The following is a 22045-nucleotide window of genomic DNA, read 5'->3' on the forward strand; positions in this document are numbered from 1 at the left end:
TCATTAGTCGGTACACTAGGCATAAGTTATGTCTATATTGGTAGAAAACATAGTCAAAATAGAATTCTCTATTTCTATATTGTACGTGAATGTTCATGATATTATTATTATTATTTAATAGTCATTTAAGTTTGATCTATATACCTACCAATAAATCACCAAATTCAAATTAATATAGCAATTTGTCTATATCAGTTTGCAACAGACTTTCTGATCTTTTTAAATACAATGTCTTTAAAAATAAATTAAATTATATTTAAAATACATTCAGACAGATACAATTGACTATTGATTGTTAAACTTTATACACATTTACAAGTAATAAATTACATTATTTTTTATAAAGTATTAATATAAAATCATACTTAAAAATTTTCTAAAAACTTAAATTCAATAATAAAATTTTCATTAATTGATTAATTAATAATGAAATTATAAAACTGAGTACATCTTTATAATTATTATCACCCACATTTTTGAACACATTTACATAAAAAAAGAGGGGACGTTCTTATCACTCGATAAGTCAAGTCGATAGTGTCGGTAATAGATAAACATAAAATTGTATTAATCACGACCATTATACAAACAATTGGTGTGTATAATATAATTAATATTTATTTGTTTACTTAATTAATATTAAAATATAATTAATTTTAAAATCATAACTAAAGTAAAAACAATAATAAAAAAAAAAAAATTAAAACAACAATAATATTAATATTATATAAAAATAATCAAAAAATTGTTCAGAAACAAAATCCAACAATTTTACAGGAACTTAAGACATCGTATAAATAATTGACGACTGTTGAATAATATGATTACTAATTTACACAAGAGATAGTTTAATAGACTGGTGCCTATAGTTATCTCCACGGAACTTGTTCAAAAATCCATTTCTGACTAGCATGATCAACACAGCTTTTGAGCACGACACTGGATTCGCCGGTTGGCAAGTCCAGACACAAGTCGGTGTGTATGTGAACCAAGTTCATAGTCTGAAATTGTACAACAATAATATAAATAGCTAAAACGAGGATTTGGACACCTGATCTAGGAGTGTATTTATGCAAGACTGTGAAATCCTATAATATATAACTGCTAACTGCAGCTGAATATTGTACAATTCAGTCCCATCCCAATTCTATGGTAACATTGAATCCAGTATTTTTTATATTCACAAATCACAATAACTATTCATTTTTCATAAGTTAGTTATATTATTTTGTAAGCTTAAATAAAAATGAAAGACTACCGACAACGGTAATAATAATTCAACACGAAATAAGTTTGTATAAAAAAATCTTTTAAAAATTTTTATCAATAGAGTTAAACAACAAAGAAAAAATTACTTTTAATTTTATTTACAAATACTACCAAATAGTTTTGTAACTTTAACGATATAGAAACATTTATAATATATATAAATATATACATTTTATAAATAATATTTATTTGACAATTACTATTGGAAGGAGAAACATAGGTACCTACTAATTTTTGGGAATTCAATTTATAAATGTATTTTTTACGTCTTGACGTCCTAGTTATTATTGATGTTCAAACCATTATTATTATTTTTTACATATGTACCTATAAAGACAATAAAATTATTTAATTCAAAATTGTAAGACCTTCCCTCTTCTGAAAACACATCTAGGCTATTACTAAAGATTATACAGTTATTTGATTTATTAAATTGCTCTAAATAATTTTTCTATGTTAGTGAAAAATGATCTGTCTACCCTGGGAATAAGCTCACCTCGGCATCATATTTCCAACGCTGTCTTTTTTGACCTGTACAAGCGACGATCCGGACTTTCAGTGCAATTTCATTGAGTACCTCCAGCTCGGGCGTGTCTAAACACACAGACTCGTCGGTCATCAGAGACCCCGACCACACGTTGGAGTCCAGTCCTTCGACTGGAGCCATAACGAACATGAGTGACAGGGACGCACGACCCTGAACGTCGCATCCCCTTATTCCAACCGGACCCATGGGCTGGTTCAGCGAACCACGTCCAGACGGTTTTTCCAAACAACGACTTGACAACATGTGTTTGATCTAAAACGAAAACATCATGTATCATACCTATATTTGTTACATTTTATCAATCGGTACCATATATCACACGCTGGTTTAAGATATATTTTAAGTACTGGGAATAATAGCCATAGTTCGTAGCTATTTTTTTTATACTCGTTGTTTAAAAACTTAAACATTATAAATGCACCTTTATCCCTTCACTAAATTTAAATCCTAGTACCACGATTTCTAATAGTATTTAAATACATTAGTTTCTATTTATCTTTATGGGCGTAAATTTAAAATACGATAAAAAACAACAATTAATAAATAAAAGTAAAATTTAAAAAACACATGCATCATGCATGTGTAGTTACTAAACAGACCTAAATAAGTACGCTATGATAAACAATAAACTTAAAAAAAAGAATAAAAGAAATTATGAAATCTATTTTAGTTTTTGGGTATGAGAATAGTCTGAATTAAAGTTGCAATTATAACATTTCCACATAAAATATGTTTTGGTTGAATTAAAACGAGTTCATAACAGAAAGTGAATGTAAGAAATTAATTCAATTCTTTATATATTATAAACAATAGATGAGTAGATATACACTATTTAAAATGTTAATTGAAGACATGAAATTGTTTATACCTAATTATTACTTTTTGATCAAAAATTATAAATTTAACAAACTAGTAATTATCATAAAAAAAATAAAAACTATATGCTTAAAATTAAAAATACTATGAACAGAATAATTATAAATTATAATATATAATTTAAAAAAGAAAAATCTTTAATTATTGACTTTTAATTATTATTATATTAATTAAATTGGAAATTAAACGAGTTATTAAATAATTCTTATTTATTTTGAACTTTATTTACCGTACAATAAAAAAACAATACTTAACAGTGATGGCACCAATAGTGTTACAGATACACATTATGTAAGTTAAACCTGACCTTGCAGCGAAGAGAATTTAAAAAATTCAAATGCAAAAAAACCAAAAATATTACCTTGCCAAAAAACCTTTTATCAGTTGGCATAAAGTGTTCGGGCCACACGTTGTCTAGGTACCATTTGAACCCTTTGCACTTCAAACGGTCTCTAAGCTCTAACCTTGTCCTTATTTGCTGTTCATCGCGATACTTTTCCGCCTCTATAAACACAAAAAACAAACCGTGGTTAGAACCGCCGATTACACTACATTTTGCCAACTTACCAGGGTTGAATTTGAAGTAAAACTCCTGCCATTCGTCCATCCAAACCAACGCAACGCGAGCCAAATTTGTGTACAGCACATGAGACACGCCTCCGGGGAATGTATAGGGAGATGACTTCCGAAATACGTGCCCGACATGAGAACACGGTGCTATTTCGATGCTGCCGCCGCATTGCCAAACCTGCTCACCAATGACGATACAATTTTATAACGATTTTAATATTATTATACGTTTTATCAACCAATATCCAATACCCTTTAGAAAGTTCTGTATTAAGAAGAATAAATCGCGGGTTTTATAGGAAAATATTTATAAAATTAGATCAGTCAATTCGAAAAATCCGGAATTAAAATGAAGTATGCAAACATTATAATTTAATATTTTACAAAATACTACATAATCAATCAAATGGTATATGCAAGAATGTGAAGCATAATAAAAAAATTAAAATTAAAATCATAAAAAGCAGGTCAATACTACAAAATATTACAAAATTAATTTATAATTTTAAAAAATACTATAAGACAAGGCTCTATGACTAGTGCAAACAAAATATTTAATTATCATATTACATTTATCAAAAAAACATAATAATCATAAGAAAACTCAACAAATGTTTTTTATAAGTGTTTAATAGTTTTAATTTATTTATTTATTGTTTATACAAAAAATTTAATAAAATATCTAAAAATTGTTTAAGAATCTCTAATAAATATTTATAATACTAAGATTTAATGAGCCTTGAGGGGGGGTAACAATTATAGTCTATAATATAATAATATTATAATATAATAATATTATAGTCTATCTATAATTTATAGATACGGTCTTATAGAAAACCCGTCATACCTACCCTGAATGAGAGCTCTAAATTTTCTCCGCCCCAAATCTCCATCTTTTCGTCATAGCCGCCTAACTCGAAAAAGTATGACTTGTCCATGGCAAACAACCCCCCAGCCATCGCTGGGGTTCTGAACGCCTGAGTGATATCCCGCTGCCCCTTCATAATGTCGGGTGTAGTCCGCGTGTACCATCGGAAGTGCAAGTCCCAATTGAAAGCTCCCCAGTGCAGTTCGAAACTTCTAACGTAGGCAAACGTTTCGTCACTTATGATGTCAATCACAGGGCATACTACGCGTTTTCGGTCCTCGGCTACTCTACTCACGAGGGCTTCTAGCCATCCTGAAAAAAAATTAAGAAGTGCATATACAAACTATGGCAAAAAAACATTAATTGTATGATAAATGGTTTACCCAAAGTGCACTCGCAGTGCGCATCCAAGAACACCAATATTTTTCCCTTCGCTTGCCGGGCTCCCATCAGACGCGCTTTTATCAGACCGACCCTTTTCGGCGAACGTATTATCCGTGTTAAGACGGGCAATTTAGAAACGTAATCGTCCAATTCTTTTTCCAAAAATTCTAGAACAAAATAACAATTTTAAAAATAGTATATATTATTATTATACACCAATAATTAAAATACTTTAACGACTGTACCTAATTGTTAAAAAATCTTATCCCTTTATAGTTTCAGTAACGTATCCGATTGAAAAACCATCGATATAAACCTTGTTCGCTTACTGTCTATTATACGACTTTTCAGAACGACTTGGTTCTTTCCACCCATTTTCATAAATATAATAAATAATAATTTACTAATTACATAACATAAAACAAAATGTGTCAAAAATCCTATCATTTACATTTTACACTATTGTAGATAGTTATTACTTATTACTTATTATTATCAATATATTAATATGTCTATCAAGAAAAATGTAAATCAATATTTAATAGGTCCAACTTTTTTTTTTAACTATTATATTTATAACCGAGCCCAACAAACATTTTGATTCTGGACATGCCTCTGGTAAAACGTAAATACACATAAAAATAGCATAAGTTAAAGACATAAATTCGATCCATTCTACCATTTCGGAGTGAACCGTTGCCCAAATAAACATAGAGTTTAAAATAATAAATATACACCACATAGGACGTACACAGTATAAAACTATAATCAAAAAAGAAAATATACGAAACACGATTATTTGGTTTAAAAGATAAACAAGACAATGTACCTATATAATTTTAACATAATTCTACAGACGATGTTAAAAATATACGTTAATAGTATAGTGGTTGCAATATTATTATTGTAGTAAAATATGTATAGTGATAGAATTACGCCCTAGGGCGCCAAGTAGGTACATCGTTTAATTCCACACTTATACTTATCAAAGAATAGTTTTAAATGAGAGAATTTTTTTAATAAATCTGCCACGACAATTATGTTTGTTCCGTTGGATGGCACATTGAATTGGTTTATATTATACTTGGCGAAAGCCAATTTAATCAATTGTCATAGTGTTACATCTTTCTTCCCTGAGGTTAATGTACCTATACTCAATAGCCGATTTACATAATACGAATCGTATTAAACCTAAGCAGTACTGCAGGCCATATCGTGAATTCCTTGTCGAGACTCGAGTGCTATTATAATCATTTCGATTACGAGTCGGAAGGTTTTTATTTTATAATTTTGACAATCATTCACTAATGGTTCGAGCTTTTTGCTTAATGACAGTCATAAAATACAAATGCATATCACTTATATATATACATAATATACAATACGATATCCACTTATAATATATATATTACATAAACAAAATAATAATATAGGTACCCAATTTCGATCGAAATCAATACATAGATCGTCTATTTTCAATTATTTCTTATGAAACCAAAGCATTTATGGTAATATCTAATTATTTTCAGCAAAGTGAGTATACATTTGATATACTACTACGTGACTTTAATACGACGTATATTGTTATTATATGTTTAAATGAATATTTGAAGAATATGCCCATGGAAAAAATCCAATCTACCCGATTGTGTATTTAGTACTAAATCATAATAAATTATAGATAGGTACTGCTCGTCTACTCATTTAAGTTACTAATAAACCTTAGACGTAAGCGTGTTTGTAATAAATAAATAAACTTTAACATAACAACTTAAATACTGAAATCAAAGTATTAGTGCCCATGCCATATAATATTATTTTCAATAGATTGCCCTTCAAAAATGTCCGATGTGTTGAATTATATAGGTAGGTATATCGTAAAGGTGTAGTAATACATACTTCGAGTACTGGCGTCGTCGACTAGAATGATCTCGTTCAGCAAATATTTTGGTGATCGATCAATAACGCTCTGGACCGTTCTCATTAACGTCGACCAAGCCTCGTTGTGGAAAACAATTATTACGGTACTAGATGGAAGCTTATCGATATCAATTTTTTTCAGCCTACATCTGTAAATTATTATACATTTATCAGTACCTATCGGCTATTAAATTTTACGTTGGATGACCACGAATGCTGAAGAAGATAATTACGATTTTTTTCTGACGTCCGGCAACGACCTGTTCAACGGTATTCGGTCACTGGCCATCAGGTTGAACCTGTTAATTCTGTATAGTTTTTGCATCTGTAAGGACATATGAGGCGGTATAATGACCGGATTCCCATCGCGTCCTTCCTTCGGTTTTGGGTCGAACATGTTTCGATTGAGTAACTCTATGGAAAGAATAAATTGATCACGTATAAGAGAAAATAATAAAATGAAAAAACCACACGATAATATTAAAAAACACATTTTCCAAAAATATTCACAACACATTAGCCTTTTTATTTTTAAGGATTAAAATCATATAAGGAAAAAAATGTCACGGCCAACGGTTCATTTCACAGTAAAATTACAGAACCATTACGAACTTAAATAGGATATGGCTAGTTAATATAGTTGTGTATATTCTACTCGTATTTTAACATTATTCGTTATAAAAGTGTAAAGGAAATAATATACCTATTATTATAGTTATTATTTATTTACCATCGGTGAGATTCGCACTTGCCCCCGCGTTGTTAACGTCTCCCAAATAATGGCCAACGACTACATGCAATCCTTTGTGATCAATAAATTCTTGTTGGTCTCTTTTTAATCTGTAACATACATCACAAAAATGTATTAATGTTTTATAATTGGTACGAATTTCAATAATTCGTTATTCAGATAAATATTGTCTAATAATATTCAATATATTTTGTATTTCACGTTACGAGTAGAGTATAAAAATTACCATTCACATTATTATTTGAGAAATACAAGTACCTACTTAAATAGAAGCAAAAAAAAATAATTATACAAGAATAGGGCTAAACTATGATGTTAAACGCAATACAAAAGTCTTTTTATTTAGTAAGACAAGTATTTTTTTAGTATCTTAAATTGTACTATATTTGGTTAGGTACTTAAGTTTAAAGATATTAACTTAAGTTTTTTTAGCAATATTACTCAACAAAATATTACAGCTCAACATTTATTAGGGATAATAATATATGAAATGACAATGGTATTTACTATATAATATATTTTAATTTTCATAAATTAGTTAGATTGTTAAAATGTATATATTAAGATACATTATGCAACCTAAATAAATATCAAATAAAGTTCTATGAACAATAAATTAAATAATTATAAGTTTTTTATAAAAAAATATTTAAGTAATTTGTATATATTTTATACAATTATTTCAAATACCTTCTTCGTTGTTATTCATTAAAAATTCAATAATTATAGTCTATACCTAGATCATTACAGAAACTTAATAAAATAAAACATTAATTGATATCATACACCTGATTTAATAACTTAATAATTTTTATTTATTTTCTGATGTTGAATCAGACACAAGTGCGTCTCCGCATGTTCATAAAATCTAATTAATCAAATATCAACATTTTATGTTGCATATTTTGAGATTTTAGGAACAATAATTATTTATATTTTCATGTAATTTTCTGTGCATGTTTAAGTCATTTAATAAAATCACTATTATTTATTCAAATTGTGATGGTAAAAACTCAATTTATAGATAAATTGTAGCCCATAGATACCTGTAGGCCATATAAAATTTTCTTTCAAAAATAATTTTAACTACATTTAAAAACATTAATAATTTTAAGTTAGTTTTCGTCTACCAGACCAATCGGAGATCACATAAATTATTAAAAAGTATAAAACGAATAGAATAAACGTGTTTTCTGTAATAAAACATACACAATTCGCTTTTGTATCTTTTAAATTATCAATCGTGGTTCGATCGTTTTACTGACGGCAAACCCGTACAAATTACAATCAACAACAATGGGTTGGAAAAACACGATGAAAAAAGTAGAAATCATTTTTAAAATTGCCATTAAATGTATTTATCTCAAAAACACTCCAAGACGACCAGTACGTGTGTACCTATAGATACACGACTTCTACACCGTTTTGCTCGAATAACTTTCAAACTGTACACAGTGCTAACACATAAATACATAACTACTCGCATTTGTTCTATACACTGCACTGCACCGACACAACAAACAACGAGGCATCGTTGACCGCTCATGTGGTACGCGATTGTTTTGGTCATAATTTTTTAGGTCCCACGTCCAAACATAATATTACACATATATATTATTTATTATATAAAATTATATAAAGAGTAATTACATTATACGACGTCTTCTTCGCTTTCGTCGTTATGGTTGGCGACGACTGCAGTTATATACCTGTATCACTTGTATACTATGACGTGTTACGATATTATACCCAAGTCACTCGGGTGGCAAGTCTGTACAGAGTGTTCCGTTTAAAAAATACTATACTCATTTTCTAAGTCAATTTTTATATTTTTTTCTAAAATATAAATTTATTTTTATTTAATTTGAACTTTGAAGTATTTATAGCACTGGGTTTTTATGGTGAAACTCTACTCGTAATTCTTAACGATTTTATGAATTTTCTCATATTTTTTTAATGATCATCCATACTAAGTTTTCTAATCGAAAGCAGAATACAGTTTAAAAATATTGATGTATTAGATATTTATTTTATTATAAAATAAACCACGACCCAAAAACATAAAAATCACCTACAATAATTACATAATATTGAAAATCTCGGTTAATTTACTTAATATAGGTACGTTTAAAGATCATATAAACAAAGTATCAGAACATAACTTTTAAGGACCATTGCTATTTTAATCTGCTCGTGTAAATTTTAAACTTTACTAATAAAAAAAAATAAACGTTGATAAATAAGCATTTTTATTTTTTAGAAGTGTTATGGAATTTAAAATATAGATTATTTTAACTAAAAAATAAAAAAACTACTGACTATTAAACAATAAAAAAAAAAAAAATTTTTTCGTAAAAAGTTAGTGTCATTATCTATAAAAACAACAACTAACAAGGTATATAAAACATTTATTTTAACACATAAAATGTATTGAAAATTATAATGTAGCCATGTAATCAGATCAGCCCACATATTCAGGCTACAGTTAATATAGTAGTTATAACCTACATTAAACGGTCTGCAGCAATGCGATGACCGCAAGGCCGTGAATAACGTACTACGCGTCATTAGGAAATGAGGATAAAAAATAATAAAGTAGCATCATAATAATAATATGCAATAACTTGTGCAAATTCGGGTCGAATCGGTTACAATAGTCGCGACGATGACGACATGACGTCCAGTCATAATAAGTATACTATACCTACATGAGCTGTGCTCCACTGGCCATATTATAATAATACACCTAAACGACACAATTTTATTTAATACTTTGTTATCGCCAATAATTTTTCATCTACTATTTCCGTTTCCAACCGCGAACAAAGTGAATATAATAACGATATACGCTGTTTCGCGGTGGTGCCTATTTCCGTTTTTCCTGTACATTGTATTTACGCGACTGCCGAAAGAAACCCAAAACAAAATATTGCGGGATATCTTTCCACACGAAAACCCCGTTTCGGGAAGACCGGAATCACTGCACCGGTGCAAAAGCAATATATTATTATAATGATATGTATAGCGGCGCAGTGGTGTGCCTATATACTCATCGAACAATGAACGTTGCGGTATCGTGTCTCGTACAACTACTGTCGTGACGTTGGTTCCTATACCACCGCCGCCGCCCCCGCCATCGATCTTCTTTTGTCTCCGATCGATTATATTGTGTTACAGTATTATATATACCTACCAACAATAATGATAACTACTACCGCGGTCGATCAATGTATATTATCCCCTTTGTTTTTCATCCGTACATTTATAGCGGTACCTATATATATATATATATATATGCGTTACGGCAGGCCATCGGCTAGATCAACGACGACGACAGCTAGGTAACCGCGAGGTCATACGGCGCGTAACAGGTATACGGTTAGGTTACACAGTGCACGGTTTTCTTGGATATTTCACACGAACGCATATGGGTTTCAAACACGAAGTCACCGCCGCAGAACTCGTTTGTCATACAAAACCAAAAAGAAAAATGAAAAAACCCCATATGAAATAGTAATTCTGTATATACCTACATGCACATATACGCATGTACAGCATCGATAATATTATTGAATACGACGCATCCGTTTCGGTTTGTCTACGTATATTATTATCTGCGCCAACAACCTCTTTACGAGCCATTATACATTACGCTGTACTACGTCTGCAAATGAATGTGCAGTGCGAGTAGAACGTACGTAATAATAATATTATTATAAAAGTATAAAGTGTACGACGGCTGAAAACATCGTCGCACGTATTGCTTCCCTGACGATATAATATCATAGGATAATAACAATAAAAAATATTATAATAATAATAATACATGTTCCACTCTCGAGACACAAAATCTACGATTCGGATACACGCGCTCTGCACAACGCGTGCTAAATTGTACTTAGACACGAATAAGACACAATACGAGTATTATTGTAATAGTTCGTGTATACTACGATTATAATCCTGCAGTCATCCTTCAGACGTTCTAATATATTCGGTATACATCACGCCGACAAACGACAGTTTAATACGAGCACGTGTACTGAAACGGATTGGTGAACCAATACCTATTCAACTTATATAGTACTATATTAAATGATGATATAAATTAAAAGTATATGCGGTAATCATATATAATACGATAATATAATATCATCAAAAGATTTATCATTCACTCGCGGCCTACGGATATATGTACTATTATGTATCGTACGTCTAAGTGAAATACGACATTTTGCAGGTTTCTCATACAATAAGGGGTATACGCCACGGCCACGCACACTTAAGCTAAGTTGGCAAATTTTCAACACACGATTAAAATATTTAAAATATTAACCGAGTTAATAAATCACGATACTAATCAATCCAAACCAAGGGTTGGCCGCAACACCAGCCACCCCCTTCCATTACTGATTGCATCTCCTGCTTGTGGTCGGCAACAGTCCTTTGCTTTCAATTTGTTCAGTATTTTCCTGTACAGTTATTTTATTACCACTAGTTATTAATTTTACGAAATGCCATGAAAGTTAATTTTATTAAATTGTTCGAACAATTTTGTAAAACTTGCATAGCAGATTAATGCATATTGTATCAAACATAATATTTTTAATCTTTTCTTCCCCCCTCCTCTGTTAACTAAAGCTAAGATTGCATCTGTCAAATTTAAGTGACCAACAAGGTTTTACAGAAAATTTCGTTGTACAACCAAAACTTAAAATGCATATTACAGATGCGAACAACACCATAATTACACTTAAATAAACACAATATAATGTAATTTGTTAGTTCGCAATGAAATAATATTGGTACGCAATTTATCAACTAGCCACAAGGTTAAGGTGAATATGAAACATAATAATTCATTATAGGCGTACGCCAATTTGTAGAGGCTGTTATAATATATATATTTATATAATCATGGCGAGTTTTACATCCAAAATTAAACCCATTGTCACAGTAAGAGTGTAAAACACTTGACAAAATAAGAGAAGGTATAACGATTAACGGCACTAATTATTTAACACCACTTCGCCACGGTTACGAATGCAATATGTTTAAGAAATGATACCCGTCCAACATCCTACACGTCTTCTTCGATCTCCATAAGTCATGTTAATCTACACACCATCATATTCGGCACAGTGTGATTTTCTACAAGAGTGTTATATTTGAATTTTCGATTAAAATGTCCTACTTCGACTAAACCACACGATACGATTCTTCGCCGGCAGTGATATGATATGACGTTAAATGTCAAAACAAAAATGTTACTGTAGCTAAAAATAAAAGCAACTAGGAAAAAATAATCATGAATCCAAAAATGATAATATATTATACGTGTTATGATTTCTCTCCTAGGGCTTTCTGACACTTAATTACCGTGCACAACTATGGTTTACTGTAGTCACGAGTCTTCCGACTGCCAGAACCCTATAGGTATATATTATTTAGTCACGATTTTCCGTGTTAATTAATTGTCGGTTGCACTGGTTAAGTACTACGTACAATTTAAAAGTTATAGTTGCCATATATCAGTTGCATAATAATCATTTGTCTTGTATAATAATCAGATACTCTCCGCAGAAAATATAGTTAGATATAGGTACAAACTATATACAGCAACCATACATTATTCGCTATATTATTCGGATTAATAAAATATGTATTATGTATAGCGTTTTTATTTTAATAAGAATATGAAGCGTTTTCGTGTAAAATACTATGAATAAAATAATAATAATCTATACCAAACACCGTGTCCATTGACCGGAAATAGTTTTAATGTTTTTCATAATATTGGTGTTCATGAACTTATACTATTATCGATTATTTTATTTTAACGATGTGTTCGTACAAAGATCAAACTTATAATTTTTTACTTTTCATATTACAATTTATTTATCGAACGTACTTTAAAATAAAACAGTAAGTTACGTGTTTTGACTCAGAAATTGTTATTATTTAATGCATATTATAATTTATTTCAAAACACTTACACGTTTCTAGATTTAATCTAAATAACTATATGAAGACGAAAAATGTATACATTTTACTTTACTAATAAATAAGAATTGGTTTTTGTCCAGTAACCACCACATATTATAACTATAATGTAAAAATATTGTGTAATGAGATTTTTCCATTTATCAGATTGAATTATGTGAATTTTAAAACAAGTCTATGAATCACAATTAGCTATCTTTTAGGCTAACCTAAACCAACCATGACCATACTTAAAGTCTATCTCCATGACGTACACGTAGGCAGTAGAAGTATACAAAAGTAAATTAGAATTTAAATTTTAAATTCTTCTTATTATGTACATGACATTAACAGTTATTATTAATAATATTTATTATTATTATTATGGGATTGGCTACTTCATGAATAAATGAAAATTATTGAAATTTGAAAAATACAATGACATTAAATATTAAGTTTCAAATAAAAAAAAAAGATAAACCAAAGGAGTTACTAATTGTGTTTATTTAACTCACTCGTGATTAAATAGAAAGTATACTATTAAAATAATCGACATAAGTCATGTGAACCTGTAAATTTTAGAAGATATCGATTTCATTGCTACATAATATGTTTTTGAATATTTTTTTCTACAAAATTATAAGAAGTCTCAATTACTCGTATATTGGTATTGTATGAACGTACATATGTGTTTATAAAATGTACATGGAACTATTACGGAATAGCAGAAATACGATGAATATATATACTTTAAAGATTATACTATACTGAGTCGATACTACAATGTCAATGCCCATCCAAATTGGTTATTGCGGTCTAAACATTGAACCACGCGAGGTCTGGTCGGACGACGTCTCCCGCGCACATTATATCCTGTTGTCTACCGTTATAAAATACGCATATGATCGGTGAGAACATATGATTTGCATTTGGTCATTGAAATCCTGTTCAAGTTCAATGATAACACAGTATAGATGACCTAGAATATAGTGAAACGGAGCTTAACAAACCAAACAATATGTATCACGAGTCACGACAGAAAGATCAAATAAACAAAAATGTGAACTTAAAGCATTTTACTGAGAATCAAAAATATCTGTTAGGATAATTTTAACAGCCATTGAAATTACTTCGGTAATTCAGTTGTACATTTATGAATCATCTCATAAAATATAGTAAAGAAAACAAATTATAAAATCTAAAGCATTGATCAACATATTTAAATCCGACGAAATACCTTCGATTGTCCATATAAAATAAAAAACCATTCTACCAAGTTTTAAAAACACATAGTTATCTAATTGAATTATTTTTAATCAGAAACATAATACGCGTAGGTATGTTTAAGTGTCCATTGTTTATTTGGTGTATGTATTTTGTACATTATACAAGAAAAAATAAGATTTCATAAAAATATTTGTTTTATGTATGTTTGACTATACTACAGTTGATAACTTATTATTATTAACCTTTAAAATATTCTGAATACGAAAATTATATATTAAAAAGAAATTAAAAAAAATTTCATACCTCTAGAAATTTCTGAAAGTGCATTTAATTATTTAATGACATTGTAGATAGATTATATTATAGTGGTCATTATATATTATTATACATGATAAAAGGATTGATACACCAACTACTGCTATAATGACTTAACAAATTAAGACGTGGTAGAATCTAACTCTAAATATTTATGTTTTAAGTAAACCTTTAATATATTATGATGAACACATGGCATTTTTTTTTCAATATTATACCGTATTGGTGTAGTATCATTAGGTATAGTTAAAATTGGCAACAATATTTATTGATTAATTTTTAAAATTTGTAGTGATTTATTAAAAAAAATTAACTCAAATTTTTCAAATTATCATACTTCAAAACCGTTTTACTAATTCCCACTTAATACATATAGGTAGTATGTCATATACATTATATACATAATTTACAGAACTTTACTATATTTACAGCTAATGAATACTACACTTTAAAATAATATCATCTATGTATGAGTACCGAGTTCACTGAATGATTATTATATTTTATATATATATATATATATATTATATATTGAGAGTGAAAAGAATGTTCAGAGAATTCGAGCGAACTGTTCAGTCATTAAATCAAATATAATAATGAAATTCTAAAAAAAATCGAACGCACAGTTCTACAAAAGTAAGTTGTAAGAAAACTGCACCGTTCATATAGATAATTGTATAATTTTGTATGAATAACCTCGGCAGGCCATTGTCCAAAACAAAGTGATTACGCTCGTGAGGATAATCACATTTCCAGTCATGATATAATGGATCATCGTAGTGACGAATGACCATACAACAAAAACTCAGTTATGACGAGAAATAATTTTTGATTGCATCAAATGTCATCAAAAATATTTCAAACCATGATTTTTGAAATTTTTTATATGTTATGACGTTGCTAAAGTTTTTGGAAAAACTAAACCTATTACATTTTTTTATATAATTATGGTTTAGGGTTTCAATAATATCTTGGAAAAAATCTTTAATCCTGAAAAATCGCATGTAGAAAATAATAATATATTAAAAATACCTATGAGTATTTTAATGTTTAGTTATTAAAATAAAATTAATTAAAGTTGTCCTTTAATTCTCCAAACTACAGGTACATGTAAAATTATTTTCTTTCGTCACTTTCAATAACCACCAAAAGAAATATATTTAAGCAAATCCTATAATAAGCCTATAATAAATTACATAATAATAATATTATACAGACGACAAATGAACCGATGCTGTATCCTCGACTCGTGATTTAATTTTGTTTAAACACATATATTGTATGTATAAGCGAGATAAATAGTCGGGCGCAAGTGCGTAATATACACCATAAAACGTATAGAGTGGGCACTTCCAGTGAAAGGGAACAACTGATTGTAAACATAATATAAATAATATATACGTAAACGTACCTACGCTCTATATGGTCTCTATCATTTTTTGGATGACGTAAGACATAGCCAATATGTATAACGTATAGTTAGTGTATTTATATATTTACCGATCTCGCATGCAGAAGTGAACAATAACCGTCACAGCTATGAACTAGGACTAGGTGATTATTTTAACAGTAAACACCTATTATCTCAAAAAGTATTATCTTTTTTTTAATATGTTTATACAGCGAAAATAATACTAATGAAGTATAAAATTCAATTTAAAATTACTCAAATTAGTTATAAATAATAATTTAAAGTTTAGATAAGCAGAGTAGTAATCCTATGTTTTCGAAGTATTTATAGAGATACAGGGCACCTCTGCCCTACTCATTTAACTTTAAATAGTACTAATCGTTCGAAAATATTGATTTTTATACAACATAATTCTCGGACAAATATTTCGCATAGGAATACGGATTAAAAATGTATGTTTATATAATATTTTCAAAAACATTAATACTTTTCAAGATAACGATAATGAATTTTTACCGTTAAAAGAATCATCCTGTATACATAATAACTACACATAATTTTACAGTGCCAATACTTTGTTGAGTATGTTGTTTCCGGCTGTTCAACACCGTAAAGAATAAAAAAATCTTATTATCCTATTTGTTTATACACACATGTATATTGCATAAGAATTACAATCCAACGCCTTTGTTATCGTTCATATAGCACCACACTGACCTCTAATATATATTTTATACGTACGATTATAATAATATTATACAAAGTGATAGGGGCAATCCTTTTTCTTGAGTAAACGGTGTCTTCCTACTTTTATTTTATCGATTCTAGCACTGAATATTCGACATGCCAACATGTACATTCGTTCATTCGTTTCACAAGAAGATATAAAAATATAATATCGAATCGCTTCCGATGTTACCGAAACAATAGTAGTATAATAATCATCACCAAGTCCGATCCGAGAATCTCGGCGAGTAAACGTCCTACATTATATACGTGACTACTAAAAAAAGCGACAAACATTTTGCGTTTACTTGCCATACCTTTGTAATATTTAATATTTAGATTTTTGAAGTATAAAAAACAAAATTCCTATCGATTCGGCTTGCACGTCGAATTGGTAGATTTAAATGTCCGCGAGCGGCACGCGCTCGCACGCAAACAACAAAAAATTAAACGGTGGCAAAAAAACCCCATGATGAGATCACGTACGTGCATTATAATATATAATAAATTATAACATATAACATATAAAATACCGTATATTATTATTATGACTGTTAAAATTGAAATATTTGTACCCGCGCCCTCTCCATCTCAGAAGCTATGTTCGTGTTCCGGGAGTTTTTCTATATATACCTATATACAGACATTATAATAGACCGAACGGGAAGCGAATAAAATTTAACCGATTTTTCAAGGACTGTCGTCGTCGGAGGAGCTAGGAAGAATAGCAGGAGGAGGAGGAGGAGGATGCGAACGACCTGCGGGCGATGCGCTACGATTGGTAATTGAAACCCGGATCGGCATTACTCGTATTGTTATTTATTGCCTATACCCCGCGAGCACGCTGCATATAATCGTTTTCGCGGTCTATATGCCTTACACGCACTATTTTTCGTTTTCTTTTTTTCGACGCATGCAATTTGGACGCACCGATTATAACGACTGCGCACTTGTCGACGGTTTCCCGCGCGGAGTAGGTGTACGAACGTACACGTACATCATCTACCTATTCGACTTGCAATAATAATAGACGTGTGACAACGTGATATTCGGCGGGAGCTGCAGATTTTTTTCGATTTACTCTGGCCATAATATTTTTATTATTAGAAATTATTTATCTTGGCACCGCATCCTCGCGTATAATGTACCTGTGCGATGCTGCAGTGTAGCGCGTCGTACATACGCGCACGTCCAAAATCCAATAAGCTGCAATGACTGCGTTCACGCGCAAAATTACATCGGATCGCGGAACGACGTTTTTACAACTCCCACAATATTATTAATAATAATAATAATAATATAACGAACTATGACGTCGGATCGAATATACATCTATAGTGTAGGACTATATATATATAATAAACTGCAGATTCCACGCGGTTATATTACCACCACACCCATTATTGAGGTTTCAGTGAATAATTTATTTTATATTTTTATTTTTATGGTTTCTGAATAGACATATATATATACAAAATTTTATTACTAAAGATTTACGTGCGAGACAAATACTCCGCACAACTCGACAGAAACACAAAACCCAGACCGTTTAAATTACCGAAATTCAAAAAATAATATAGCCACCGAGTACTAATACCAATCTTCATCAGTTTTTCATACGTATACTATTATGTGTGACAATAATAACATAAAATTATGTTAATCCGAAATCCTGCACTTTGACACGTACACCGCAAAAATATATTACAGTCTGACAGAAATATAATATGACAATAACTTTGTTCATGTACAAAAATCTACAACTTGACTGGAACATGAATCATTGTCGGAAGTAAAAACATAAAACGGAAACATTAAATAAAAAAAATTTAACTGTTAATAATTCGCTTAATTTTTTTTATAATTAAATGTTTTATTTTTTAGTATTCGCATTGTTTTTGAATTTCTATTGTTCAGGGTTCTCGCAAAACGTGACATCAAAACTGTTACATTTAATTACAATTAAAACCAAACAATGTATTTTATCTAATCAAACAGTTACTCTGTTATAAACAAGAACCAATTAGTAGGTGAGTGTACAATCAGTTTATTTTTTAAACTTTTTTCACTATACGTATATCTTTAAATATCTTTGGGTTTTTGTTTTAAAAACACTACGAAAACTTAAAGTCGTTTTGGGAAATTTAATTTTTAATTTATACATTTTATTTTAATTATCAAAATCTAAAACTATCAATAAGTGTATAAAATAAGTACAGTTATTTTGAACGAATTCAAAACCTAATAAAACCGTCTAATCACTTTACTCGTCGTCCTTTTAAATAAATTTACAATACACTTTCTATAATAGTCACTATTTTCAATATCAAATCTTATATTCACAAATATCATTATATCTATAATGCTATATTTAATTGCATTGCAATACTGTGTATTTAAGAACTGTAATCTATTTTTATTGCTTTTTTAATATTATTATATTAGTTGTATGCTATATTACGTTATATGTTATTTAAACTTGTAAGAGCATTCATAAAAATAAATAAAAACATAAAAATTAAATGATTTTTGCATTTAATTTTATTTGAACCGTGAACCGGATAACTGAAATACATTTTTCCCCTATCCTAGTGACTACTATTAAAACTTGAGTTGCATTGTCTTTTTTTTGCTACACAATATTATTATTATTATTATTATTCCAGCGGCATCGATCTCCTCTTTTCCCATCGGGACAACGACCGGATGAAATCATTCAACGTGAAGGCTTGACTGAATTTTGCCGCGTGCTCGCACACACACAACGTGTATAGAGTATAATAATATAGTCAATATTGTGATACACACAATTATTTTGGTCATGACCATGGGTTAAACTTGAAAATTTTTAATTGTATACAATAATCTCTTCGAGCACATATTGTTAAAACTTGAATACTAATAATACTTTCTTTTTAAACAACAACACTATGATAATTGATGGGTATACTTTATATACCGAAAAAATTAACGCAAATATCTGTTGTCAGATAATATTATAAAATATCTATTCAATAGTTATTCCGATCCCACTTAGTATGATCTTAAAATTCACAAAATACACAAAACAAATTATCTTGTAATTATATTTTTTTCAATCAAATTTTTTTTTCTGTCAAACACATGTGATTTACCACAGATTATTTACACAATTTATAATAAATATTATACACTTAAGAATATTCGATGAGATTTTACAGAAAATTCTGATGAGACCTATACACAGAAAATTAACTGTGCTAAGCGCAATCACTAATTATATACCTAAACCATTATTGAGAAAGGTATTAAAATTGTTGAATGTACACCTGCATCAATTTCGTACGTTTTTTGTACACAAAACAAACGCGTCTACTTCAAACCCGTTAAAATATAAGAACATAATTCATCCGTTTTTTTAAAAAAAATTATCAGATACACAAATGTTGTAAATCAAAAATAATAAGAAACAAGCACCAAATTACATGAAGTAATGGTTTTTTTCGATTTTTTTGTCACAAAACATTTTGAAGAAAAAAACAACAATTGCTTAATAATAAACTAATTATTTTTCATTTTATCGATGGGTATGATTACTTAATATGTCTACTAGCTGCCTTGTATACCTAACATAAAATATTATTTTGACAAAGCTTTGACATCAAAAAACGTTAAAGGAATATTGTTATGGGTGGTAACCATTAGTTACAATTTTATTGATAAAGGTTTATAACCAATTATTTGTGTCCATGGCTACCATTATTGATTATAGCTAACTACATGGGTAATCATTTAGTAAAAATTTCCCATAAACAACATGCACGACAATATTGTCAGAATAACTGCAGAAACGTAAAAATACAACCTATACCTAGGTGTTTACTTAATCATAATTTAATATTTTGACCAGTTTATATATTATCTATTAAAGTATTTTTAGTTTTTTAAATAAATCATAGATTTAGTTTAGGTGTAAGTAAAAAATATTGTCTCAAAAAGTTGGTATAATCAGTATTTTTATTTCTTACGATAGATAACTATTTATTATTATAAAAAAAAACCGTAACAACATTTTGTAATTTTGATAATGTGATACGAAGAAATCATTGTTTTTTACATGATTAATTCGTACAAATACTACCACCACAAAAGATTGACATTATTATATTTTATCTTACATAATATAATACTACGCAGCAATGTCTCATTTTCAAATTAGGTATTTATTTAAGTGACTAAGCGGATACCCAACCGGGACCGTATACGGCCAATCTTACTAATTCATCAATAACTATTTAATTCATAATAAAGTAAAATCTTAACCAACTATAAAATCCAAACTATGCATAGATATATCACTAAAGAATACAGGTGCATTCACTGACAACTACTACTACTTGTATATATACAATTTATGTATTAAAAAAATATACCTATTACAATAGAACGTACCTTAGAGACACCCAGTCGTCTTCGAGGGCGGCCTGGTCGATAACCGACTCCACGGAATCATCGTTTTTCGACCACAGCAACAGACATGACGTGACTAGGATAGCGATCGCCCACGGTAGTCCACGACGAATCCTTCTGCGGCAGCCCACGACCACCATAATGACGAAGACGAAGACAAATACGATGAAGCTGACTCGGGGCGCATCCCACGCGAACCACCGGACGACTGTGGACGGTGGCGTTAACGTTCAGCTAAATCATTGCAGTGGCTATAATAATATTATAATAATATTATTATCGACGAAGGTCTAAGAAGAAAAAATTCGGATCCATCAAATAATCTAAGTGCAATATTATTACAGAATATCGAACGATGTGCCGCGCAGTACGTACGACTGCGACCGTCGGCGGTCGTGAGGTGAATGAGTAAGAGTAGAAACCTTAACAACCGTCACCGTCGCACATGTTATAACATCTCGATACATGTTATATTTTTATTATTACTATATTTTTGTTACCGGTTGCTGTGGTGGCGGCGATGTTGGTGATGGAAGTGGTAACTGGTATATATGGTAGCCTTGACGTAGTCGCGGACGGTGTCTCCGGGCATCCTCCGTCGATACGCCAGAGCGCCATCTGCACAGGTGCGCGTCCACCAGCCCAGGAATCTTTTCGAAACGTCTCGTCGTCACATTTCAATATGATTGCAACGTGTCTGTATCAATCGCCGAACTCGCGTAATGTCCACTGACTGAATAAAGTGACGAT

The 22045-nt window shown here is 30.1% G+C and overlaps 1 protein-coding gene across 1 annotated transcript; it reads right to left on the reverse strand.

Annotated features, from left to right (window-relative positions):
- Nucleotides 1–233: 233 nt before the first annotated feature.
- LOC132930069 (polypeptide N-acetylgalactosaminyltransferase 13-like) lies at nucleotides 234–21656 on the reverse strand. Its single transcript, XM_060995731.1, has 11 exons — nucleotides 21638–21656; nucleotides 21278–21546; nucleotides 7165–7274; nucleotides 6668–6848; nucleotides 6414–6583; nucleotides 4514–4681; nucleotides 4114–4442; nucleotides 3260–3440; nucleotides 3054–3196; nucleotides 1766–2068; nucleotides 234–1001 (listed from the first exon to the last, which is right to left on the reverse strand). Exons 2-11 carry the CDS (start codon nucleotides 21433–21435, stop codon nucleotides 870–872), a joined length of 1875 nt encoding a protein of 624 aa, XP_060851714.1. The 5' UTR covers nucleotides 21436–21546; nucleotides 21638–21656; the 3' UTR covers nucleotides 234–869.
- Nucleotides 21657–22045: the final 389 nt, after the last annotated feature.

This window comes from Rhopalosiphum padi, chromosome 4 (assembly GCF_020882245.1).
Source record: "Rhopalosiphum padi isolate XX-2018 chromosome 4, ASM2088224v1, whole genome shotgun sequence".
Taxonomy (NCBI): Eukaryota; Metazoa; Arthropoda; class Insecta; order Hemiptera; family Aphididae; genus Rhopalosiphum; species Rhopalosiphum padi.

Bases quoted from the DNA above. Each gene is read 5' to 3' on its own strand.
- LOC132930069 (XM_060995731.1), bottom strand. From the start codon at position 21,435: ATGGTGGTCGTGGGCTGCCGCAGAAGGATTCGTCGTGGACTACCGTGG. The intron at 3,197-3,259 runs GTAAGTTGGCAA...TTGTGTTTATAG, and splicing joins TTACTTCAAATTCAACCCTG to AGGCGGAAAAGTATCGCGAT. The intron at 1,002-1,765 runs GTGAGCTTATTC...GTACAATTTCAG, and splicing joins GTTGGAAATATGATGCCGAG to ACTATGAACTTGGTTCACAT.